This window comes from Calypte anna, unplaced genomic scaffold, assembly GCF_003957555.1.
Source record: "Calypte anna isolate BGI_N300 unplaced genomic scaffold, bCalAnn1_v1.p scaffold_147_arrow_ctg1, whole genome shotgun sequence".
NCBI classification, from domain to species: domain Eukaryota; kingdom Metazoa; phylum Chordata; class Aves; order Apodiformes; family Trochilidae; genus Calypte; species Calypte anna.
Window position 1 is genome coordinate 476,281 of NW_022045449.1, and position 25,536 is coordinate 501,816.

Below are 25,536 nucleotides of genomic sequence, written 5' to 3' on the forward strand. Positions count from 1 at the left end.
AGAAAGAAATATCACTGCAAGGGACATGCTGGGGAACACCATATCCCCCAGAAGGAGCCTGGATCAGCCCATGGCTCTGTGTGCCAAGGCACACAGAGATGTCAGGAGAGGAAGGGGACAGCAAGGTGGGGCAGGCGGGTGAAGGAGCAGAGCCTGCAGGGCAAGAGGCACAGGGGATGGGACAGCCCAGGACAGACTGTGCTGGAGAGGAGAGAGGGAAAAGGTGTGGAAAAGCTGGAGGCACACTTGGAAGAGCCAAGCTCTCCATGCCTTTGCTTTGGTGGCTCTTGTCTCTGTCCCTGATGGCCATGGGGAGACAAGTGGAGGTTCCAGCAGCACTGGGGCTCAGGGCCTCCTTGTCCATGTGCAGGAGGCTGGGAGGTGCCGTGCCATAGTCCTGCCCTTGGCATTGCCCATCTCCACATGCCAGTGCTGCCAGGAGAGCCCTGAAGGCTGAGGCAGGGACAGGATCTCCCTCCCTTGCCAGGGGCTGGGGCTCAGGGCTGGCACCTTTGGGGAATGGGTTCAGGGATGGGCCCTTGGCAGTCCTGACACACAGCCAGGCTTCCTCAGCACCAGAGCCACCTGCACCTTCATTTTTCCCACCTGCCATCACTGCTTCCTGCTTCCTGCTTCCCCCCCACCCTACAGGGGACGCTGCTTTCTCAGGGCTGTCCCTCAGGGGGACCCAGGCACACGCCAAGAAACTTTGGAAACTTTGGACTTGGACTCTGCCTTGGACTTTCTTGTGGAGAAAGAAGCTTCTGCAGCTTCCTCTTCTTGCCTCTTGAGCAATTGTCATGGGCTCAGCATCAACCCCCCAGAGGGCTCATTACAGCTGTGAGCTGGGCTCCTGGGATGGAGGGAGCTGCTGGCAAGTGGGCAGTGCTGCAGAGAAAAAGCTCTGGGCAGGAGCAGCTCCTCTGCAGAGCGCAGCAGGGCTGAGGGCACTGCCAGGGTATCTGGGGGAGATGAGCAAGGCAGAGAGAGCTTCAAGGGGGAGAAGACTGAGGGGATGAGTGCCAGCTGAGTGGAGGAGAACCCTCCCAGCTTCTGACATGGTAAGTGTCTGGTGCAGGGCAGTGAAGCTGGTGCAGTTCCTGGAGGCATCTCCTAAAGCTGCAGAGCCAGAGGTGCTGGGAGCTGTAAGGGGGGAAGGGGCTGGAGGTGGAAGGGGAATTGTGAAGAGGAGTGAGGGGGTGTGTGCAGGCAGGGGTGCCCAGGGCTGTCCTTCAGAGCAGGGTCCTGCAGCCCAGGGGCTGTGTGCTGGGGCAGGGACTCTGCTGCCTGCCTGCCTGCCTGCCAGGGGCAGCTCTCAGCCTTCCCAGGGAGCTCCCTGGTGCTGGCAGAAGCTGTGGCTGGCAGGAGACAGGGAGCACAGGGCAGGCTCCTGGTGCTGCTGAGAGAGGGATGAATTGCTCAGGGCCGCTCACAGCTTCAGCTGATACCCAGAATATTTCTGAGGGGACTTTTCAGGAGTTCCTTCAGGGTAGGGCTTTCCTGCTCCTGGCTGGGCTCTCCTTAGGCTCTGCTTCCACTTGTCTCTCCAGGGCATGGAAAGCTCTTTCTGCACTCTGCAGAAGGCACACAGACCCCAGTACTCTTATGTCTTGTCTGAACTCATTATGAGCCCCTGCACAGCCAGAGATGCCCCTGGACAGGTCCTGCTGCTGCCAGGAGGGGTCTGCAGGGCAGAGCTGAGCACTCAGTGGGTGGGATGGGGGCTGTGAGCAGTGACAGGGAGGAGAGCTGGGGACAGAGAAAGAGCTGCAGGCAGCAGAGATGGGCAGGGATGGAGAGGGAGCGGCTGCCTGGAAGAGGATGGCAGGGGGGATTCCTGCACCTCCCAGCCATCCCCTGCAGAGCTGCTGTCCTCCATAGAACTAAACCATAGAATCATAGAATCATAGAATCATAGAATTGGCTGGGTTGGAAGGGACCTCAGAGATCATCGAGTCCAACCCTTGAACCACCATTGCGGTTGCTAGACCATGGCACTGAGTGCCACATCCAGTCTTTTTTTAAATATCTCCAGGGATGGAGAATCCACCACTTCCCTGGGCAGCCCATTCCAATGACGGATCACTCTTTCCGTAAAGAAATTCTTTCTAATATCTAACCTAAACTTCCCCTGGCACAACTTAAGTCCATGCCCTCTTGTCTTGTTGAAAGTCGTTTGGTAAAAGAGCCCAACCCCCACCTGGCTACACCCTCCTTTCAGGGAGTTGTAGAGAGCGATGAGGTCTCCCCTGAGCCGCCTCTTCTTTAGGCTGAACAACCCCAGTTCTCTCAGCCTCTCCTCGTAGGGTCTATGCTCGAGTCCCTTCACCAGCCTGGTTGCCCTCCTTTGGACCTGCTCCAGGACCTCGATATCCTTCCTGAACTGGGGGGCCCAGAACTGGACACAGTACTCAAGGTGTGGCCTCACGAGGGCTGAGTACAGGGGCAGAATCACTTCCTTGGACCTGCTGGCAATGCTGTTCCAGATACAGGCGAGGATGCCATTGGCTTTCTTGGCCACCTGGGCACACTGCTGGCTCATGTTCAGCTTCTTGTCGATCCAGACTCCCAGGTCCTTTTCTGCCTGGCTGCTCTCCAGCTACTCTGTCCCCAGCCTGTAGCGCTGCATGGGGTTGTTGTGGCCAAAGTGCAGGACCCGGCACTTGGCCGTGTTAAACCTCATCCCGTTGGAATCAGCCCAACTCTCCAGTCTGTCCAGGTCCCTCTGCAGAGCCCTCCTGCCTTCTAGTTGATCAACACTCCCCCCCAGCTTAGTGTCGTCTGCGAATTTGCTGCTCTCTGTCACACAGCACAGTCCCCCAGCCCTTCAGATCATGGGCACTGAATTCTGAGGATCCTTCCAGCAGCCCCCCCCCCCCGCACCAGAGAGGAGAAATGCTGGAGTCTCTGCTTGTGTCTCCCTGTCCTGACTCTCCTGGCAGCAGAAGTTTGGCAGGTTCCCCTCTTGCCCCTGATGATGCTGCCCTTGTTCTTCCCCTTCTTTTTCCTGGGCTGGAGGGTGAGGATTTGGGTGCAGCTCAGACACTGATGCTGCAGGTCCTGTCCTGATGCTGTTTCCATGGAGGAAAAGAATTCAAACTTGCTGAGATTTTGGGCTGTAAGGACTGCAGGGTGTGGGGCTGGGGCTCAGCCCACCCTCCCATCCGGATACCCCATCTTTAGGGTCTTTGCCTCCTTGTGCAGCTGAGAGCAGTACTGATGGACAGAGCAGCTGTCCTCACTCTGCACTAAGGGACAGTCCCTATGCCTCTCAGGACCCTGAAGGTTTCACTTTTGGAGCAGCAGAAAGACCAGGGGCTTTTCCATTATAATTTTCCTTATGTGTTTTTTTAGAAATTTTTCCAGAGCAAAGCATGCTGAATCCGTTCAGCTCTACTCTGCAGGCTTTTGGTGCATTGGGGTGAGAATGATGTTCAGATCTTGAATGTCAAGAGTGGATTTAATCTGAGATCCCTCTCTGTTCCTTTTTACCAATTCCTTTAGGGCAGCACAGATGCCTCCTCCCCCTCTTTTTTTGACTTTCAACCAGGATAAGCCAAGATGTTTGAAAAGGACATTCCAAAGGTGTTCATGAAATGGGAGAAGCTGTTTGTGTTTCTCTAGCATTAATTTTTAAATGTTTTTTGAATTAACACTGCCCTAACGTCTCCCTTTTTTTTTTCATGGTTTTTGGGACAACTCCTTGGCAGCCAGTGAACAGAATCCCTGCTCCTACTGACACATACAGCAACAAGCAGGGCTGCAGCCATGGGCTTCAAGGAAGAAATAATAGAAAAGTGCATGTGTGAAGGATGGAGATACGGAAGGGGGAATGGGTCTCATTTTTCAGGGAATTGTCTCCTAAATTTTTGTGTTTCCTCCTCAAACAGCTCCCCATGCTTTTAAAAGCAGCAGATGTCCAACAGCAGCTCCATCACGCAGTTTCTCCTCCTGGCGTTTGCAGACAGGCGGGAGCTGCAGCTCTTGCACTTCTGGCTCTTCCTGGGCATCTACCTGGCTGCCCTCCTGGGCAACGGCCTCATCATCACCACCATCGCCTGTGACCACCACCTCCACACCCCCATGTACTTCTTCCTACTCCACCTCTCCCTCCTTGACCTGGGATCCATCTCCACCACTCTGCCCAAAGCCATGGCCAATTCCCTCTGGGACAACACCAACATCTCCTACAGGGGATGTGCTGCACAGCTCTTCTTCTTTTTATTCTTCATTTCATCTGAGTTTTATCTCCTGACCATCATGTCCTACGACCGCTACGTGGCCATCTGCAAACCCCTGCACTACGGGACCCTCCTGGGCAGCAGAGCTTGTGTCCACATGGCAGCAGCTGCCTGCGGCACTGGGTTTCTCTATTCTCTGATGCACACAGCCAATACATTTTCTCTGCCCCTCTGCCAGGGCAATGCCCTGGACCAGTTCTTCTGTGAAATCCCCCAGATCCTCAAGCTCTCCTGCTCACACTCCTACCTCAGGGAACTTGGGCTTATTGTGGTCAGTGCATGTTTATCATTTGGGTGTTTTGTTTTCATCGTGGTGTCCTATGTGGAGATCTTCAGGGCTGTGCTGAGGATCCCCTCTGAGCAGGGAAGGCACAAAGCCTTTTCCACGTGCCTCCCTCACTTGGCTGTGGTCTCCCTTTTTCTCAGCACAGCCATGTTTTCCTACCTAAAGCCTCCCTCCATCTCCTCCCTATCCTTGGACCTGGTGGTGGCAGTTCTGTACTCGGTGGTTCCTCCAGCAGTGAACCCCCTCATCTACAGCCTGAGGAACCAGGAGCTCAAGGGTGCATTTTCAAAACTGATCACTAGATCTTTTTTAAAAGAATTTAACTAAATTTTTGTGCAGCTTGTTCATAATGTAACTCAGTACACATCCAGCCAGCCATAAGCCAGTTCTTTTCCAATTTATGCCCATATAAGGATTTTATAATTTCTTGTCCTTTCTCATTATTTTCTTTCTTTACATTTTTTTCCATTTTCTTTAGCTGTGATTTTCATTTCATTAAAGTAATGTCATTTCTCTTCCTTCTTACCTTATTACCCACCCACCTATTTCACCAAGAAACATTGTGTACCTGGAGAGCCTTTGCTGGGTTTAAGTAAAATAAATGAACCTGCAACATTTTTTTTGTCTGCTGTCCCTGCTCAGTGTTTCAGTAATGAATGTCAGCCCTCCCTGGCTGCAGCAGCCCTGGGAAGGCTGCTCTGTGCCTGGAGCAGTCAGAGCTCTTGAGGAGCACAAGGGCCAGGGCTGTTGTGCTGGGCTGGGCAGAGGGGATGGCCCCGAGGGGCTGCAGAGCTCTGCGGATCTCCTGGAGAGGAGAGCAGGGGACACAGGGTGCCTCCTGCTCCTTTTGCCATGCATGGTCACCCATCTGGGGCTCTGAGCTCTCTCTGCCCCCCAGGAGCTGCTGTGCCCTTCAGAGGGGCTGGGGCTGCCCAGAGCAGCCTGGGCTGGGCACTGGTGTGGAGCCAGCAGCAACTGGGCTGTGCTGGGAGAGAGGGAAGGGGAGGTGGGAGAGCCTGGTGGGAGCTGTTCTGGGCTGGCAAGCGAAACCCTGGCAGAGAAAGCCATGGGTGTCCTCAGTTGAAGCTGAGTCTTTCTGCCAGAGCATCTCCATCCTCCTGCTGGGCTCAGTGCCTGCATGGAGGGAACTCCCAGCCCTGCCCAGGCTCTCTCCTGGCCCAGAGCCCAGCAGAGCCTGGGGCAGAGCTGTTGCTGAAGCCCCACAGCTGACATGGTTTCTCCAGGAGCTTCCCAAGAAGATGGCCACGGGGTGACACAGAACCAAAGCACAGTTGGAAGCCTTCGCAAAGTCAACTTGTAAGCTTCAGAGTGGAGGGAAAGAACAAGAAGTCTCACCCCATGGGTATCCTTGTGTTAGAGGTTTACCTAGAGGTGTTCTGGATCAGGCCAGGATTTTGTTTTCAAGGCAAAGCAAGGGAGAGCAGAGAGACACCAGAGAAGGTCTGGAAATGTTGGGGTGAGAGTTAGGTGGGAAATCAGGAAGGGTGACAACAGCCTGAAGGGAAGGAGCTGCAGACATGGACAGTGTAGGACAGCCTGCAGGAGAGGTGGCCAAGGGCGTTGTCAAGGAGCGAGGTCATTGTCCCCTTGGCCAAAGCAGTGTCCTGGGCCACCAAGGCTGGGAGGGGAAACCAGTATAGACCATTACAGACCAGTAGAAAACCGTACAAAGCAGTATAACCGGTATCTACCAGTATAAACCTGTATAAACCAGTATAGACCAGTAAAAACCAGTACAGACCACTATAAACCAGTATAACCAGCATAGACCAGTATTGACCAGTACAGACCAGTATCGACCAGTACAGACCAGTATAGACCTTTATAGACCTGTATAAATCAGTTTTACCAGTATAAGCCAGTATAACCAACATAAACTAGTATAGACCAGTATAAACCAGTATTGCCAGTATAAACCACTACAGACCTTTTTAAACCACTATAACCAGTATAGGCTGGTATCAACCAGTATAACCAGTACAGACCAGTATAACCAGTATAGACCAGTATTACCAGTATAGACCAGTACATACCAGTATAAACGAATATAAGCTCTACAAACCAGTATAAACCAGTAAACCCATTATTACCAGTATAAACCAGTATAGACCTGTATCATCCAGTATAAACATATTGGACCAGTATAGACCAGTTTAACGAGTATAGACCAGTATAGAATAGTACAGACTAGTATAGACCAGGATAAACCAGTATAACCAGTATTTACCAGTAAGAGCAATATAACCAATATAGACCAGTACAGACCAGTATAGACCAGTATAACCAGTATAAACGAATATAAGGCGTACAAACCAGTATAGACCAATGTAGGCCAGTGTAAACCAGTAAAAGCATTATTACCAATATAAGCCAGTATAGACCTGTATCGACCAGTAAAACCAGTATAGAGCAGTATAGGCCAGTACAAATCAGTGTAGACCAGTATAAACCAGTAAACCAGTATAAACCAGTAAACCAGTATAGACCAGTATAAATCAGTATATACCAGTATGAACCAGTATAAACCAGTATAGACCATTATTGACCAGTACCGACCAATACAGACCTTTATAGACCAGTATAGACCAGTACAGACCAGTATAGGCCAGTATAAACCAGTATAAGTACTATACACCACCATAGGGCAGTTAAACCAGTACAGGACAGTATACACCAGTATAAACCAGTTCCTCGCCGTCCATCCCAGTTGCTCCCAGTTGACTTTCAATGTGTCCCAGTCCCTCCCAGTTGACACCAAATCCCCCCCAGTTGGCTCCAAATCACTACCATTTCCCTCCCAGTCCCTCTCAGTCCCTCCCAATCACCTCCCAATTCCCTCCCAGTTCCCTCCCATTTCCCCCCAATCCCATCCCAATACCTCCCAATCCCTCCCAGGCCCTTCCAATCTCCTCCCAGTTCCCTCCCACTTCCCCCCAGTCCTTCCCAATCCCCTCCCAGTCGCTCCCAGTCCCTGGGAGGTTCCAAGTTCTGTATCTTTGTTGTTCCTTTTTCTTTCTACCTGAGGACATTCTGTCCGTGCTGGGTGATGCCAAGAACGACCATTCCCTTTCTTAGGGGGAAATGCAAAGTGCAGCCTGCAGGGCGTTCTTGATGGCAGTGCAGAAAGCAGCTGCCGTAGGAAAGAGAGGCTGCTGCGGGCTTTTGGAAAGGGACACTTGTCATGCATTGCTCCTCCTGCCCCTAAGGGAAGGTGTCCTGCAGGCAGGGCAGGAACGGGCTCGCTGCCGCTGCCCCCATCCCCTCAGTGTGGGACAGGACAATCGCTGCCAGCGCTCGGGGCTCCCCGCAGAGACCCCGATGATGCTGGTGCCATGCGGGGTGGGTGGGTGGGGATGAAGTGGCAGCGTGGGGACAGGAGTGAGCTGAATGAGCAGCACCAGCTGGATCGAGGGTACAAGTGGTGGCACTGACAAGGCTGGTGAAAATGTGGTGGAGGCAAATTATCCCAGAGCCTTCCCAGGGAGCCAATGAGAGCAATTTTTTATTTGGGGAGTTGAGGAGCAATGTTCTCCATGGAGTGTTGGACCTCAAAGGCTTTTCCTCACTGTCCAGTCCAAGCCTCTTGAAGAGTCACTCTGTACCACTAGTAGCAGAACTGAATTTTTTAAATTGAAAACAACTAAAACAGAGCTTTTCAATAACTTGTGTTAGATGCTCTTTGTTATCTTCCTCCACAGTGAAGCCTCTCCAATTAGCTGTGCAAATCTTGAACACTAAAAACATCACAGGAAAGGACATGGCTGGTCCGTACTGTAATGGTCCCCATGGTGCCAGAGGGTCTGAGTCCATGATCCTCAGGTACTGACAGGAGACTGAAAAAAACACATCTTTAGAAGTTAAAGCCAAAACAAAAAACAAAGTTATGGTAAAGCATTGATTGGCTCCATTGGGTCCCATTGCTGACAAAGCCTCCCCAGAGACTTGTTAGAGCAGATCACTGGAGGCCATGATTGCAGGGAGGCAAAGATTCTGTAAAGGTGGCTCTGAAAGCAAGGATTTTTCATTATTTATTTACTAATGCAGCATTGAGGACAAACTCTGACCTCCAGTCAATGGGAAGGCAGAGCTCATCCCTCACTTGTAGGTCAAGACTCTTTCTACAGACAGTACAGTGTGAAAATGAGTAATAAAGTTTCTGACCTGTCTTGACCTCCTGAAGAAGGGGAAAGGAAGTCCAGAGATTCAAGAGAAAATGACTCCTGGTAGACCTTGGTGGTTGAGGCAGCTGCCATGTCTGAGGTGACAAAACCCTTGGTCCTGTTGGGCCTTTCAGCCTTCCAGAGCCCTTGTTCACCTCTCCTGCAGGCTGCCCTACACTGTCCGTGCCTGCAGCTCCTTCTGTAAACTGCTTTAAAAAGGCTTTAAACTGAAGGACAAGGAGGGAGGAACTCAAGATGGCAATGATCACACCACCATCACCAGTACAACTGATCTGGGAATAAACCGGGCCTGCTGACCCCAAGATTTCAACCTGGACTTTCTCAAGGCTGCCCTGAAGCCTTTGTTTTTACATAAGAGCTATTGGGGGTGAGTGGGGAGGAACATGGAACAATTTTTCTGTATATTTGTATATATTTAGCAATTTTTCCTTTTTATCATTCCTGTTTCATTAAAGCTGTGTAGTTTAGTTTCCAGCCCATAAGTCTCTCTCCCTTATTCTCTCTCCTTTCTTTATCAGGGTGGGGAGGGGCATTAATAGAGAGCATTTGTCATTCAGTTAATTGCTGGTCCAGTGTTAAACACATTTACTGGTGCCCAATGTGGAGCCTAAAATTATTATTTAAAGCCCAGTTCAAATTTCAACTCATTCATATGAATAGTTTGAATTTTGACTTCAGAGGAAGGATACCAGATGATTCCATTGAGTGGGAATCAAACTATTTTCCTTGGAAATTTCACAGGGTTGGAAATTAAACCAATCCTGCTGTACCTTTGGTACTCAGGGTATGTGATCTGTGGCTTTTTATCTGGGATTAGAGTTGCTCTGTGATTCATTCTTGGTAAGAGCTGCTTAATAACCGTAGTTGTGATATGGTCTTCAGCAGTGTGGTACATGGTACAGTGTCTTTTCACACACCTAGGAGATACACATAGGATACACATTTCATACACACAGGAAATATCCCTATAAAGAGGAAATAAGTTCCCCACAGGTCAAAGCAGCCACACTTGGAAAAGCTCTCAGGTATCTGAGAGAATTGGGTGTACGAGATGTGATCTATACCATGATGAGACTGTAGATCCTTATCACATGCCATGCCCGAAGCCTGTGAGGCAAAGGTTTGTGCATGCTGCACCATCCCCATTTAACCCTACACTGTCAGTAATGTTATGGGTTCCTGGAGAAATGGAACCAACTGTGGGTGATGGGATTAAAACAGCAGAGAATATGAAGATGCTGTCATGGCTCCTCATGGGGCCTGGGTCTCAGCTGTAAAGGGAACAGCTGAGAAACTGCACCTACCCCATCACAAAGCCCTGGAGATGCTGTTGGGAGCCCAGGCCTGGAACTATCTGGGACCATGTCACAGAATCATAGAATCATGGAATGGATTGGGTTGAAAGGGTTAAAGATCATTTTGTTCCAACCCCCTGCATGAATTGGTCGGGATACCTCCCACCCAACTGAAGCCAACCCTTTCCCTGTCCCCGTGGAACTCACTGGAAATCTAGATACAGAGAGACAAAAGCCATCTCACCTTCCTGCCCTTTGCCCCAGCCATACTCAAGTTGCTGAAATGTGACTTTTTTCTAAAATATTAAGTGTTTCAGTAAAAAGTGACGTCACCCTGGTGTGGGTTTCTCCAGGGCTGCAGATCCACACCTGCCCCTCCGTGCTCCTCCATGGGCTGCAGGGGACAGCTGCCCTCTCCCCACAGCCTGCAGGGGAACTTCTGTTCTGGCCCTTCCTTCAGTCACTGACCTTGGGGTCTTGTGGAGGGCTGGCAGCAGGCTTCCACCTCCTTCTCCAGGGACATCTTGGGAATTTTCTGCCACAGACATTCCATGGTCACCCAGGGCAGCTGCTGACTCCTGAGGGAGGTGCTCTCCCAGATATGGGCACCTCAGGTGCCCACACCCCTTATATACACCCAGGGTCACCGCAGAGACCCCCGTTACAGTGGTGTGCAGGCACCAGACCCTGCATCACAAAGCCCTGGTGGTGGCTGTGGAGAATCCCAGGCCTGGAACTGGTTGGGACTGTGTCACAGAGCAATGGAATCATAGAATGGATTGGGTTGGAAGGGTTAAAGATCATCTGGTTCCAAACCCATGCATGCATAGGTAGGGACACCTCTCACCCAACTGAAGCCAACCCTGCCCCTGTCCGCATGGAACTAACTTTTTAATCCCATCCACAGCATCAGCCTCAGTCAGAGCTCGTGGACAGACAGATGAGTATCAGCCAGCTGTGTGCCCAGGTGGTCAAGAAGGCCACCAAAATCCTGGCTTGTATCAGGAATAGCATGGCCAGCAGAAGTAGGAAAGTGATCGTGCCCATGGATAAAGACAGGAAACAGTGTTGGAACAAGTTCTGGACACTGAGGCACCATCACATCCTTCCAGGAGGACTTTGGATCCCTGATGGCACTGTGACCCTCATCATCTTGTGAACTTCCCACCCACCACATCACCCACCTCTTCAATCCAGACATCACCAGTCTGGCTACAACAGGACAATGGTAGAGCATGGCAAAGGGCTTGCTAAAGGCCAGGTGCACCCCAGGCCTTTCTGTCCCCTGCCCACTCTGCTTCAGCATTCCCCTCTTTGTCCTTCACCTGCCTGGAGCAGGCTGGACCCCATCACTGTCCCAAGGACTGAGGTCATAGAATCATAGAATCATGGAATGTTAGGGGTTGGAAGGGACCTGTAGAGATCATCCAGTCCAACCCCTCTGCCAAAGCAGGATCACCCAGGGTAGACCACACAGGAACACACCCAGGTATGTCTTGAAAGTCTCCAGAGAAGGAGAATCCACAGCCCCTCTGGGCAGCCTGTTCCAGTATTCCCACAGCCTCACAGACAAGAAGTTTCTCCTCACGTTGAGGTGGAACTTTCTATGTTCTAGCTTAAGCCATTGTTCCACTGAAAAGAGATTGGCCCCTTCATTTTTACACTCACCTTTGAGATATTTACAGACATTCACAACATCCCATCCTTAGTCTTCTTTTCTGAAAACTAAACAGCTCAAAATGTCACAGTTATTCTTCATATGAGAGATGTTCAAGACTTGGATCGGATGTTAGGAAAACGTTCTTTACATAGAGGGCAGTGGATAAAAGAAAAGAGGATGCCCAAGGAGGTAATCGTAGCCTTATCCCTGGAGATATTCAAGATGAGGCTTGAGGAGGTCTGAGGAGGTCTACTTTTCTGGTAGACCTTATCTAATAGTGCCTGGCCCTGCTAATGGAAGGGGGATTGGATTAGAAGGACTTTAGAGGTCCCCTGAAACACAAACAAGTTTGTGATTCTATGTTTCTATGACGATATGAACTTTGACCACCTCAGTTACCATGAAGAGAGCCCAGAGGTCACCCCAGATATGGTTTGGAGGCCCCAGGCACATGGCCAGTCTGCAGAGGTTGATGGGCCAAGGCTCAGTGCTATGGAGAGTGGTGACAGTAGAGTAGTATCCTAGGACTTCCTAAAGGGTGGGTTTGGGCATGGTGGAGCTTTTCTTCAGAGTGGGGAACAGCTTGAGCAAGAAAGAATGGCCCAAAGGGCAGCTGGGGAGGCCTGGAGTGGAGAGCAGAAGAAAGAAATGTCACTGCAAGGGCCATGCTGGGGAACACCACATCCCCCAGAAGGAGCCTGGATCAGCCCAAGGCTCTGTGTGCCAAGGCAGAGGCAGGGAGGACACAGAGATGTCAGGAGAGGAAGGGGACAGCAAGGTGGGGCAGGCGGGTGAAGGAGCAGAGCCTGCAGGGAAAGAGGCACATGGGATGGGACAGCCCAGGACAGACTGTGCTGGAGAGGAGAGAGGGAAAAGCTGTGGAAAAGCTGGATGCACACTTGGCAGAGCCAAGCTCTCCATGCCTTTGCTGATGGCTCTTGTCTCTGTCCCTGATGGCCATGGGGAGACAAGTGGAGCTTCCAGCAGCACTGGGGCTCAGGGCCTCCTTGTCCATGTGCAGGAGGCTGGGAGGTGCTGTGCCATAGTCCTGCCCTTGGCATTGCCCATCTCCACATGCCAGTGCTGCCAGGAGAAGAGCCCTGAGGGCTGAGGGAGGGACAGGATCTCCCTCCCTTGCCAGGGGCTGGGGCTCAGGGCTGGCACCTTTGGGGAATGGGCTCAGGGCTGGGCCCTTGGCAGTCCTGACACACAGCCAGGCTTCCTCAGCACCAGAGCCACCTGCACCTTCCTTTTCCCCACCTGCCATCACTGCCTCCTGCTTCCTGCTCCCCCCACACCCTGCAGGGGACGCTGCTTTCTCAGGGCTGTCCCTCAGGGGGACCCAGGCACATGCCAAGAAACTTTGGAAACTTTGGACTCTGCCTTGGACTTTCTTGTGGAGAAAGAAGCTTCTGCAGCTTCCTCTTCTTGCCTCTTGAGCAATTGTCATGGGCTCAGCATCAACCCCCCAGAGGGCTCATTACAGCTGTGAGCTGGGCTCCTGGGATGGAGGGAGCTGCTGGCAAGTGGGCAGTGCTGCAGAGAGAGAGCTCTGGGCAGGAGCAGCTCCTCTGCAGAGCACAGCAGGGCTGAGGGCACTGCCAGGGTATCTGGGGGAGATGAGCAAGGCAGAGAGAGCTTCAAGGGGGTGAAGATGGAGGGGATGAGTGCCAGCTGAGTGGAGGAGAACATTCCCAGCTTCTGACATGGTGAGTGTCTGGTGCAGGGCAGTGAAGCTGGTGCAGTTCCTGGAGGCATCTCCTAAAGCTGCAGAGCCAGAGGTGCTGGGAGCTGTAAGGGGGGAAGGGGCTGGAGGTGGAAGGGGAATTGTGAAGAGGAGTGAGGGGGTGTGTGCAGGCAGGGGTGCCCAGGGCTGTCCTTCAGAGCAGGGTCCTGCAGCCCAGGGGCTGTGTGCTGGGGCAGGGACTCTGCTGCCTGCTTGCCTGCCAGGGGCTGCTCTCAGCCTTCCTGGGGAGCTCCCTGGTGCTGGCAGAAGCTGTGGCTGGCAGGAGACAGAGAGCACAGGGCAGGCTCCTGGTGCTGGTGAGAGAGGGATGAATTGCTCAGGGCTGCTCACAGCTCCAGCTGATGCCCAGAAGATTTCTGAGGGGACTTTTCAGGAGTCCCTTCAGGGCAGGGCTTTCCTGCTCCTGGCTGGGCTCTCCTCAGGCTCTGCTTCCACTTGTCTCTCCAGGACATGGAAAGCTCTTTCTACACTCTGCAGAAGGCACAGAGACCCCAGTACTCTTATGTCTTGTCTGAACTCCTTATGAGCCCCTGCACACCCAGAGATCCCTGGACAGGTCCTGCTGCTGCCAGGAGGGGTCTGCAGGGCAGAGCTGAGCACTCAGTGGGTGGGATGGGGGCTGTGAGCAGTGACAGGGAGGAGAGCTGGGGACAGAGAAAGAGCTGCAGGCAGCAGAGATGGGCAGGGATGGAGAGGGAGCTGCTGCCTGGAAGAGGATGGCAGGGGGGATTCCTGCACCTCCCAGCCATCCCCTGCAGAGCTGCTGCCCTCCCTGGAGCTAAACCCTGCTCTCTGTCACACAGCACAGTCCCCCAGTCCTTCAGATCATGGGCACTGAGTTCTGAGGAGCCTTCCAGCAGTCCCCCACCAGAGAGGAGAAATGCTGGAGTCTCTGCCTGTGTCTCCCTGTCCCAACTCTCTTGGCAGAGGAACTTCTGCAGGTTCCCCTCTTGCCCCTGCTGCTGCTGCCCTTGTCCTTCCCCTTCTTTTCGCTGGGCTGGGGGATGAGGATTTGGGTGCAGCTCAGACATGGATATTGCAGGTCCTGTCCTGCTGCTGTGTCCATAGAGGAAAAGCATCCAAAACACCTGAGATTTTGGTCTGTGGGCAGTGTAGGCTGTGGGGCTGGGGTCAGCCCACCCTCCCATCAGGATACCCCATCTTTAGGGTCTTTGCCTCTTTGTGCAGCTGAGAGCAGGACTGATGGACAGAGCAGCTGTCCTCACTCTGCACTAAGGGACAGTCCCTTTGCCTCTCAGCACCCTTGAGGTTTGATTTGCAGAGAAGAAATACCAGGGGCTTCAGCATTATAATATTCCTCATGTGTTTTTGAGAAACTCAACCAGACCAAACCATGCTAAATCTGCTCTGCTCTGCTCTGCAGGCTGGTGGTGCATTGGGATGACAATGCTGAAAATCTCTCGGATTTTAACATTGGATTCAATGTCAGATCAACATTTCCTTTTTTATTAATTCCTGTAGGACAGGACTGACTCCTGCAGAGCCCAGAGTTCAGATGCTGCTCTGACTGACACCATCAGCCAGCACCAACTACAGCTCATGAATGGGACCGGCAAAAATCCTTCCTGTATGAAGTGAGGTGGTTTGGGGATTTCTTTGAATTTATAAAAGAAATGCTTAGAAAAATCAGACCTGACTTACTTATGCCTTTTCTTTCTCTGACAGTGCACCATTCCCAGAGGCAGCACATGTCCAACAGCAGCTCCATCAGGCAGTTCCTCCTCCTGGCATTTGCAGACAGGCGAGAGCTGCAGCTCTTGCACTTCTGGCTCTTCCTGGGCATCTACCTGGCTGCCCTCCTGGGCAATGGCCTCATCATCACCACCATCGCCTGTGACCACCACCTCCACACCCCCATGTACTTCTTCCTCCTCAACCTCTCCCTCCTCGACCTGGGATCCATCTCCACCACTCTGCCCAAAGCCATGGCCAATTCCCTCTGGGACAACACCAACATCTCCTACATGGGATGTGCTGCACAGATCTTCTTCATTGTATTCCTTATTGTAGCTGAATTCTCTCTCCTGACCATCATGTCCTACGACCGCTACGTGGCCATCTGCAAACCCCTGCACTACAGGACCCTCCTGGGCAGCAGAGCTTGTGTCCACATGGCAGCAGCTGCCTGGGGCACTGGGTTTCTCACTGCTCTGCTGCACACAGCCAATACATTTTCCCTGCCCCTGTGCCAGGGCAATGCCCTGGACCAGTTCTTCTGTGAAATCCCCCAGATGCTCAAGCTCTCCTGCTCACTCTCCTACCTCAGGGAAATTGGGCTTATTGTGGTCAGTGCCAGTTTGGAATTTGTCTGCTTTGTTTTCATAGTGGTGTCCTATGTGGAGATCTTCATGGCTGTGCTGAGAATCCCCTCAGAGCAGGGAAGGCACAAAGCCTTTTCCATGTGCCTCCCTCACCTGGCTGTGGTCTCACTGTTCGTCAGCACTGGCATCTTTGCCTACCTGAAGCCCCCCTCCATCTCTTCCCCATCTCTGGACCTGGTGGTGTCATTTCTGTACTCGGTGGTTCCTCCAGTAGTGAACCCCCTCATCTACAGCCTGAGGAACCAGGAGCTCAAGGGTTCTCTGAGGAAACAGTTAGGGGTTTTATGCAACTATAAGCTGCCTCCTGTCTTCTGCAAATGACTCACAATGCATGACATTCCTAATCTGTCTTTCTTTACATTTTTTTCCTTTTTCTTCAGCTGTAATTTTCATTTCATTAAAGCAGTATCATTACTCTTCCTTCTTACCTTATTTTCCACCCACCTATTTGACCAAGAAACATTGTGTACATGGAGAGCCTCTGCTGGGTTTAAGTAAAATAAATGAACTTTCAATATTTTTTTTTTGTCTGCTGTCCGTGCTGAGTGGATCAGGAATGAATGGGAAGTGAAAACCCCTCCCTGGCTGCCACAGCCCTGGGAAGGCTGCTCTGTGCCTGGAGCAGTCAGAGCTCTTGAGGAGCACAAGGGCCAGGGCTGTTGTGCTGGGCTGGGCAGAGGGGATGGCCCCGAGGGGCTGCAGAGCTCTGCGGATCTCCTGGAGAGGAGAGCAGGGGAAACAGGGTGCCTCCTGCTCCTTTTGTCATGCTTGGTCACCCATCTGGGGCTCTGAGCTCTCTCTGCCCCCCAGGAGCTGCTTTGCCCTTCAGAGGGGCTGGGGCTGTGCTGGGACTGCCCAGAGCAGCCTGGGCTGGGTACTGGTGTGGGGCCAGCAGCAACTGGGCTGTGCTGGGAGAGAGGGGAGGGGAGGTGGGAGAGCCTGGAAGGAGCTGTTCTGGGCTGGCAAGTGAAACCCTGGCAGAGAAAGCCAAGGGTGTGTAACTGGCCCTGCATGGTCATGGAGAGGGACACTGCCAGCAGGGGCTGTGGTGCAGAGCCAGGGCTGCTGAAGAGAGCCCAGAGATGGAGGTGCAGGGCAGAGGAGGCTGCTCTGTGCATTTGGTGGCATGGAGAGAGCAAGAAGGTGACCCAGGGCCTTGGTCACCCCACAGCCATTGTCCATCTCTCCCAACCCTGGCTGCTCCCTCCAGGTTTAAGGATGAGTCTTTCTGTACCCATCCCAGCAAAACCCCAGACTACCATGGGGATGTTTCCACAAAGGTGGTCTGGGAAGTTCTTCACACCGAAACAGTTCTATGACTTTATAATGAACTTGAGACCCTGCCCTCTTGTCTTGCTGAGAGTTGCCTGGGAAAAGAGACTGACCCCCACCTGGCTACAATCTCCTCTCAGGTAGTTGGAGAGAGTGATGAGGTCTCCCCTGAGCCTCCTCTTCTCCAGGCTGAACATCCCCAGCTCCCTCAGCTTCTCCTCATAGGATCTGTGCTCGAGTCCCTTCACCAGCCTGATTGCCCTCCTTTGGACCTGCTCCAGGATCTCGATATCCTTCCTAAAATGAAGGGCCCAGAACTGGACATAGGACTTAAGGTGTGGCCTCACCAGCGCTGAGAACAGGGGCAGAATCACTGCCTTGGACTTGCTGGCCACGCTGTTCCGGATACAGGCCAGGATGCCACTGGCCTTCTTGGCCACCTGGGCACACTGCTGGCCCGTGTTCAGCTTCCTGTCAATCCAGACTCCCAGGTCCCTTTCTGTCTGGCTGCTCTCCAGCCACTCTGTGTCCAGCCTGGAGCTCCCTATGGGGTTGTTGTGGCCAAAGTGCAGGACCTGGCACTTGGCCATGTTGAACCTCATCCCGTTGGGATCAGCCCAACTCTCCAGTCTGTCCAGGTCCCTCTGCAGAGCCCTCCTGCCTTCCAGCTCAACACTCCCCCCCCAGCTTAGTGTCGTCTGTGAATTTGCTGATGATGGACTCAATCCCCTCATCTAGATCACCAATAAAGATATTGATTAGAACTGGGCCCAACACCGATCCCTGGGGGAAACCACTAGTGACCGGCCACCAACTGAATTCAGCACCGTTCAGCACCACTCTCTGGGCCCGGCCCTCCAGCCAGTTCCTAACCCAGCACAGGGTGCTCCTGTCCAAGCCACGGGCTGACAGCTTTTTCAGGAGGATGCTGTGAGAGACGGTGTCAAAGGCTTTGCTGAAGTCCAGGTAGACCACATCCACAGCCTTCCCCTCATTCACCAGTCAGATCACCTGATCATAAAAGGAGATCAGGTTGGTCAGACAGGACCTGCCCTTCCTAAACCCGTGCTGGCTGGGTCTAATCCCTTGCCCATCCTGCAGGTGCTGTGTGATTACACTGACGATGATCTGTTCCAAAAACCTGCCAGGCACTGAGGTCAGGCTGACGGGCCTGGAGTTTTCTGGGTTCTCCTTCTGGCCCTTTTTGTCGATTGGCATGACATTCGCCAACTCCCAATCATCTGGGATGTCCCCAGTGAGCCAGGACTGTTGCTAGATGATAGAGAGAGGCTTGGTCAGCTCTTCTGCCAGCTCTCTCATCACCCTTGGGTGGATCCCATCTGGTCCCATAGACTTGTGGGGATCCAAGCAGCTCAGCAGGTCACTGACTGTTTCCTTCTGGATTACAGGGGGGGCTGTTCAGATTCTCGTCTCTTTCTACAACCTCCAGAAGCCACCTGTCCTCAGGACAACCTGTCTTACTGTTGAAAACTGAGGCAAAGAAGGTGTTAAATACCTTGGCCTTTTCTTCTTCTTTGATAACTCTATTCCCACCCATGTCCAGGAGAGAATGGAGGTTTTCCCTGCCCCTCCTTTTGCTATTGATGTATCTGTAGAAGGACTTTTTGTTATCCTTCACAGAGGTGGCGAGATTCAGTTCTAGTTGTGCCTTTGTCTCTCTAATTTTCTTTCTACACTACCTAACTCTAGTCCTAAATTCTTCCTGAGTAGTTACCCCTTTTTTCCATAATTGGTAGGCTCTCTTCTTTATCCTGATTTCTTTCAAAATCTCCCAATTCAGCCAGACCGGTCTCTTCCCCACTGGCTCACCTTTCGGCACACCGGGACAGCTGCTCCTGTGCTTTCAGAACTTGCTCCTTGAAGTACGTCCATCCCTCCTGGACCCCTTTGTTTCCAAGGGCTGTTTCCCAGGGTACACTCTGAATCAGTCTTCTGAAAAGGCCAAAATCTGCCCTCCGGGAGTCCAGCACAGAGGTTTTATTGATGGCCCTCCTTGCATCCCTGAGGACTGAAAACTCTATTATTTAGCAATTGCTGAGTCCCAGACGTCCACTGACCACCACATCTCTCACCAGCCCCTCTCTGTTTGGGAACAGGGGGCTCCATCCCTGGTGGGCTCATTCACCGGCTGGAGCAGGAAATTATCCTCTGTACACTCTAGGAATTTCCTAGACTGTTGACCCCGTGTGCATCCCGTGTCAACAAAACCCCGTGATTGGCCTGAACCCCTCTGTTAATCTGTTAACCCCTTTTGTTACTCTTAACGACCATCGATTAAGGTGGTTACTTTATACAAAAGGTCTTATTGCCAGTGTAACCGGCTTTCCCTGTTTCGAAATAAAAATTTGTAACTAATTTTAAATCCAGCAGTCTGGTTATTTGTCAATTCAAGCGTTGTCTCTGAGTCAGTGGCTGAATGTTCCTTGCGATCAAAATATAAATAATAACTCGGATAGTAACACCAGTATAGAGCAGTATAGACCAGTACAAACCAGTATAGACCACTGTTAACCAGTAAACCAGTATAGAGCAGTATAAACCAGTATAGACCAGTACAGACCAGTATAACCACTACAGACCACTGTAAACCGGTACAGACCTGCACAGACCAGTATAGACCAGTATAAACCAGTATAAGTACTATACACCACTATAGGCCAGTTAAACCACTAGAGGCCAGTATACACCAGTATAAAAACGTCCCTCCCAGCTAATCCCAGTTCCTCCCAGTTGACTTCCAATGAGTCCCAGTCACTCCCAGATGACTCCAAATCCCTCCCAGTTGCTCCCAGTTGGCTCCAAATAACTCCCATTTCCCTCCCAGTTCCTCCCAATCACCACCCAGTTCCCTTCCCATTTCCCCCCAATCCCCTCCCATTTTCACCCCAATCCCTCCCAGTCCCTCCCAGTCCCTCCCATTCCCTCCCAGTCCCTGGGAGGTTCCAAGTTCTGTATCTTTGTTGTTCCTTTTTCTTTCTACCTGAGGACATTCTGTCCGTGCTGGGTGATGCCAAGAACGACCATTCCCTTTCTTAGGGGGAAATGCAAAGTGCAGCCTGCAGGGCGTTCTTGATGGCAGTGCAGAAAGCAGCTGCCGTAGGAAAGAGAGGCTGCTGCGGGCTTTTGGAAAGGGACACTTGTCATGCATTGCTCCTCCTGCCCCTAAGGGAAGGTGTCCTGCAGGCAGGGCAGGAACGGGCTCGCTGCCGCTGCCCCCATCCCCTCATTGTGGGACAGGACAATCGCTGCCAGCGCTCGGGGCTCCCCGCAGAGACCCCGATGATGCTGGTGCCATGCGGGGTGGGTGGGTGGGGATGAAGTGGCAGCGTGGGGACAGGAGTGAGCTGAACGAGCAGCACCAGCTGGATGGAGGGTACAAGTGGTGGCACTGACAAGGGGGTGGTGACCAGGTGGTGGAGGCAAATTATCCCAGACCCTTTCCAGGGAGCCAATGAGAGCAATGTTGCGTTTGGGGTGGTGAGGAGCAATCAATGTTCTTCATGAAGCACTGGATCTCAAAGGTTTTTCCTCAGTGTTCAGGCCTCATTCAGAGAGTCTGAAAGAGTCTGCACCAGTACCAGTTGAATATACAACTCCTAAACTGAAAACCAGTAAAATAGAACTTTTCAATAGTTTTTATTATATGCTCTTTGTTATCTTCTTCTGCACGGGAACCTCTCCAATTAGCTGTGCAACTCTTGAACACTAAAAACACCCCAGGGTGATTCATGGCTTCTCAGTACTGTAATGGGCCCTATGGTGCCAGAGGGACTGAGTCCATGATCCTCAGATACTGACAGGAGACTGAAAAACAACTGTCTTCAGATGTTAAAGCCAAAAGAAAAATCCAAATTATTTTGAATCATTGATTGGCTCCTTTGGGTCCCATTCCTGACAAAGCCTCCCCAGAGACTTGTTAGAGAAGGTCACTGGAGGCCATGTCTGCAGTGAGGAAAAGGTTCTGTAGAGGTGGCTCTGAAGCCACAGGTATTTTTTTATTTATTTGTTTATATATGTATTTATTTATTTATTTTATGGATCAGTCAGGCCAAACTCTGAACACCAGGAAATGGGAAGGCAGAGCCCATCCCTCACTTGTGGGTCAGGAAGTTTCCTGGGGGCAGTGGGGTGTGAAGATGACCAATAAGAACTGTAGGAAAAATGCACAACACCTCCCAACTACCCCAAGAAGGGTCAAGGAGCAAACCAAGTGCAGAGCCTCAACAGAAACTTCTGCCTGGTGGTGGTGAGACAGTGACCATTTCTAAAGTCACCTTTCCAGACACAGACTGTCCAGACAAAGGCCATTCCCATTCCTCTCCAATTGTCCCTTCTCCTACTCTTTGTTCATTCAGATGCTTCTCCCCTGGGTGCTGCTTTGAGCAGCAGGTTGTTCAAAGCTCCCCTGTCTTTCAGCAGCCTGATTGTCTCTTTAGCCACCTCTGTCATGATGATCACATCTCCCTTTTCCCATCTGTCTCTCTAAACCCTTTCTCATCACATTCTTCTTCACTTTCTCTGCTTGACTTTTCTTGGCTGGTACAAAGGAAAACTCCTGCTGTGCCCGTGTGCAGTCAGTTCTCTAAGGAGAGTAGGTGGGAGGTGGTGCAGTGGAGCTGTAACCTCCAGCTGCAGAGAGGAGAGGAGAAGCCTGATGCAAGGCGCAGGGATGGAAGTCCCAGGTGGGAAATGAAAGGAATGGTGGGGCTGGGAGGTGAGAAGTAAAGTAGCCAACACAGTGCCAGACATCAGGGGACTTCTATCACCTCTGCTCCAAAATGAGAATCATGAGATGATCTGTTAAAATATTAAAGAACAAAACAAGAAACAAAAAGAAAACCCAGAATCAGTTTTCATTAATCACAGTAGGAAATGTTCCTCCTTAACTACAGTGGGAAAACCTCTCCAATTAGCTGCACAAGTCTTGAAGATGTGCAGAATATCCCATGGAGAGCCATGGCCCTTTAGTGCTCTCTGTGTCTCATTGAGCCCCAGGTTGTGTTTGCTGCTGAGTCCATGATCCTCAGGTGCTGAGAGATGAATGCTCCAGAAGTCAGAACGGAACCTGAAAGTACCTTGAAGCATTGATTGGCTCCACTGGGGACCATTGCTGCCAGGGCCTCCCCATGGCCTTGTTAGAGCAGAGTCAAATGCTCTGTAAAGGTGGCTCTAAAGCCATGAGTTTTATTTTTTATTATTTTTATGAAGCACTGAGGTCACTCTCTGAACCCCACGTAATGAGAAGGCAGAGCCCATCCCTCACTTGTGGGTTTGGATTTTTCTTGGGGACAGTGGGGTGAGAATATCAATAATGTCAGAAAATGTACAACACCTCCCAGCTACACCCAAGATGGGATGAAGAGCTAACCAAGTTCAAAACCTCAAGAAAGAGTTTTTCCTGGTGGTAGTGATACAGTGACCATTTCTAAAGTCACCTTTCCAGACACAGACTGTCCAGACAAAGAGACAGGACGGAGAGGTGGGCCCATGCAAACTTCATGAGGTTCAAGAAGGACAAGCACAAGGTCCTGCACCTGGGTTGGGGCAATCCCCAGCACAAATACAGGTTGGGCAGAGCACGGTTTGAGAGCAGCCCTAAGGAGAAGGAGGACTTGGGGGTGCTGGTTGATGAGAAGCTCAGCACCAGCTGGCAAGGCGTGCTGGCAGCCCAGGAAGCCAAGCATTGCCTGAGCTACACAAAAAGCAGCGTGGCCAGCAGGTCAGGGGAGGAGACTCTGCTCCTCTGCTCCACTCTGGTGAGACCCCACTGCAGTGCTGGGTCCAGTTCTGGAGCCCCAAGCACAAGGAGGACCTGGAGCTGTTAGAACAAGTCCAGAGGAGGCCACAAAGATGATCAGAGGGCTGATCATCAGGAGGTCTCTAGGCCAACCCCCTGGTCACATCAGGGTTGGTTTAGGGTAAGGGAAGGTTACTCAGGCCTTTCTTAATTTTGTTCTTGAAAAGCTGCAGGAATGGAGGTGACACAAGCTCTCTGGTAGATGTGCTTGAGTGTCTTGATAAGGAGCAAGTTTTTGAGTTTTACTTCCATTTTTTCAGATGATGCCCATTGGTTCTCACCCTCCCATCATGCACAACCCAGGAAGGACCTGGCTCCATTTCTTGCTGATATCCAATGTATTATCACAGAATCATAGAATACGCTGAGTTGGAAGGGACCCATCAGGATGATCAAGTCCAACTCCTGTCCTTTGTAGGGTACCCCTGGGGTCACACCATGAGCCTGAGATCATTCAAACACTTCCTGGACTCAGTCAGGATTGGTGCTGTGACCACTTCTCTGGGGGAATGGTCATTACTTGGAAGCAATGAAGTTGTTCCATTGCTCAACTGCCCATTGGGGAAAAACCTTTCCCTGATATCTAACCTTAACCTCCTCTGATTAAGCTTCCTATCATTTCCCCAAGTTCTGTCATTGCTCACAGGAGTGAAGAAACCAGAACCAGCCCATTCTCTTCCTCTCATGAGGATCCACAGACTGCAATGGAGTCTCCCTTCAGCCTTCTTTTCTCCCAAATGAACAATCCAAGTGACCTCAGCTGCTCCTCATAAGTCATCCCTTCCAGACCCTTCACCATCCTTGTTGCTCTCCTTTGGACACTCTCGAACACCTTGATGCCTTTTCTATACTGGAGTGCCCAAGTTGTGACTTAATAGGATTGATGTCAAGGATTGTTCTGTTACTATGTGGAAGGGATAGCGAGGGGTTAAAACTAAAGTGACTAAAACAGAGGTCTGAGGCAGTGATTTGTAGAACACAGTAGAAATGGAGCCAGGACAGGGTTGGAGGGTTTTGTTCAGGGATCAGAGGAGAGAATGAGGAAGGACCTCCCGTTGGGTCACAAGGGTCAGAGTGAACCCCCTTGCTTCCTACATTTCTCCCCAGGGAACTCCAAGTGTGTCTGGATCTAAACCTAACACCAGAGAAGTCTCAGAAAAAGGACATTAGGTAAAGAATTCACTGCTGGAATCTTTATCGATTGCAATGCCCAGAGAACATAGAAGTTATTTTAAAAAACCTTTCCAGCAGCCTTTTTTTTAACACCCTAAAGAAAACCACAGAACTGGAAATGGTATGAACAATGAAAGATTTTTTTATGCACATCATTATCACTTGTAAAAGAGAGCCAAAAGCCTCCATCATCAGAAGCCACAGATGGCACGTTGAATCTGTTATGAGAGACATTAGTAATGATATGAGATACATTATCAATTATATGCATGAAAAATTGAGCATTTTCTTATTTGAGAAAAAAATTGAGTCATTAGTCTCCACGCAGCACCCTTGAGCTCCTGGTTCCTCAGGCTGTAGATGAGGGGATTGACTGTTGGAGGAACCACTGAGTACAGAAATGACACCACCAGGTCCAAGGATGGGGAAGAAATGGAGGGGGGTTTCAGGTGGGCAAACATGGCTGTGCTGACAAAGAGGGAGACCACGGCCAGGTGAGGGAGGCACATGGAAAAGGCTTTGTGCCTTCCCTGCTCAGAGGGGATCCTCAGCACAGCTTTAAAGATCTCCACATAGGACACCACTATGAAAACAAAACACCAAAAATCTAAAAAACAGCTTACTACAATAAGCCCAAGTTCCCTGAGGTAGGAGTGTGAGCAGGAGAGCTTGAGGATCTGGGGGATTTCACAGAAGAACTGGTCCAGGGCATTGCCCTGGCAGAGGGGCAGGGAAAATGTATTGGCTGTGTGCAGCAGAGAATAGAGAAACCCAGAGCCCCAGGCAGCTGCTGCCATGTGGACACAAGCTCTGCTGCCCAGGAGGGTCCCGTAGTGCAGGGGTTTGCAGATGGCCACATAGTGGTCGTAGGACATGATGGTCAGGAGAAAAAACTCTGCCGCCAACAAAAAGACAAAGAAGAAGAGCTGTGCAGCACATCCCTTGTAGGAGATGCCCGTGTTGTCCCAGAGGGAATTGGCCATGGCTTTGGGCAGAGTGGTGGAGATGGATCCCAGGTCGAGGAGGGAGAGGTTGAGGAGGAAGAAGTACATGGGGGTGTGGAGGTGGTGGTCACAGGCGATGGTGGTGATGATGAGGCCATTGCCCAGGAGGGCAGCCAGGTAGATGCCCAGGAAGAGCCAGAAGTGCAAGAGCTGCAGCTCCCGCCTGTCTGCAAATGCCAGGAGGAGGAACTGCTTGATGGAGCTGCTGTTAGACATTGTCTGCTTTTCACCATGGGGCACTGACCAAAGAGAAAAATGAATAAAATTAATTAAAACCTGTCTAGAAAATCAAAGAAAATTTCCCTATCATCTTTTCCTGGTATGGACACACACACTTTTCTACAAGATGTAAGGAGTGAGTGTCAGGGAGATGGAGTTAGGCTTTTCTCAGTAGTGACCAGTGATAGGACAAGGGGTAATGGGTGTAAATTGGAGCACAGGAGGTTCAAGTTGAATATTCGAAAAAAATTTTTTCCTGTAAGGGTGACAGAGCCCT

The 25,536-nt window shown here is 51.3% G+C and overlaps 2 protein-coding genes and 1 pseudogene across 2 annotated transcripts in view; 1 reads left to right on the forward strand and 2 right to left on the reverse strand.

Moving 5' to 3' along the window:
- The window catches only part of LOC115600226 (zinc finger protein 850-like), a 71,333-nt gene that overhangs the window by 25,585 nt on the left and 20,212 nt on the right, over positions 1 to 25,536 (reverse strand). The gene's annotated exons all lie outside the window — the stretch shown is intronic.
- The window catches only part of LOC115600224, a 147,574-nt pseudogene that overhangs the window by 14,899 nt on the left and 107,139 nt on the right, over positions 1 to 25,536 (forward strand).
- LOC115600223 (olfactory receptor 14A16-like) lies at positions 16,024 to 25,256 on the reverse strand. Its single transcript, XM_030468510.1, has 3 exons — positions 24,368 to 25,256; positions 16,747 to 16,803; positions 16,024 to 16,034 (listed from the first exon to the last, which is right to left on the reverse strand). The coding sequence occupies exons 1-3, from the start codon at positions 25,254 to 25,256 to the stop codon at positions 16,024 to 16,026; spliced, it is 957 nt and encodes a 318-aa protein (XP_030324370.1).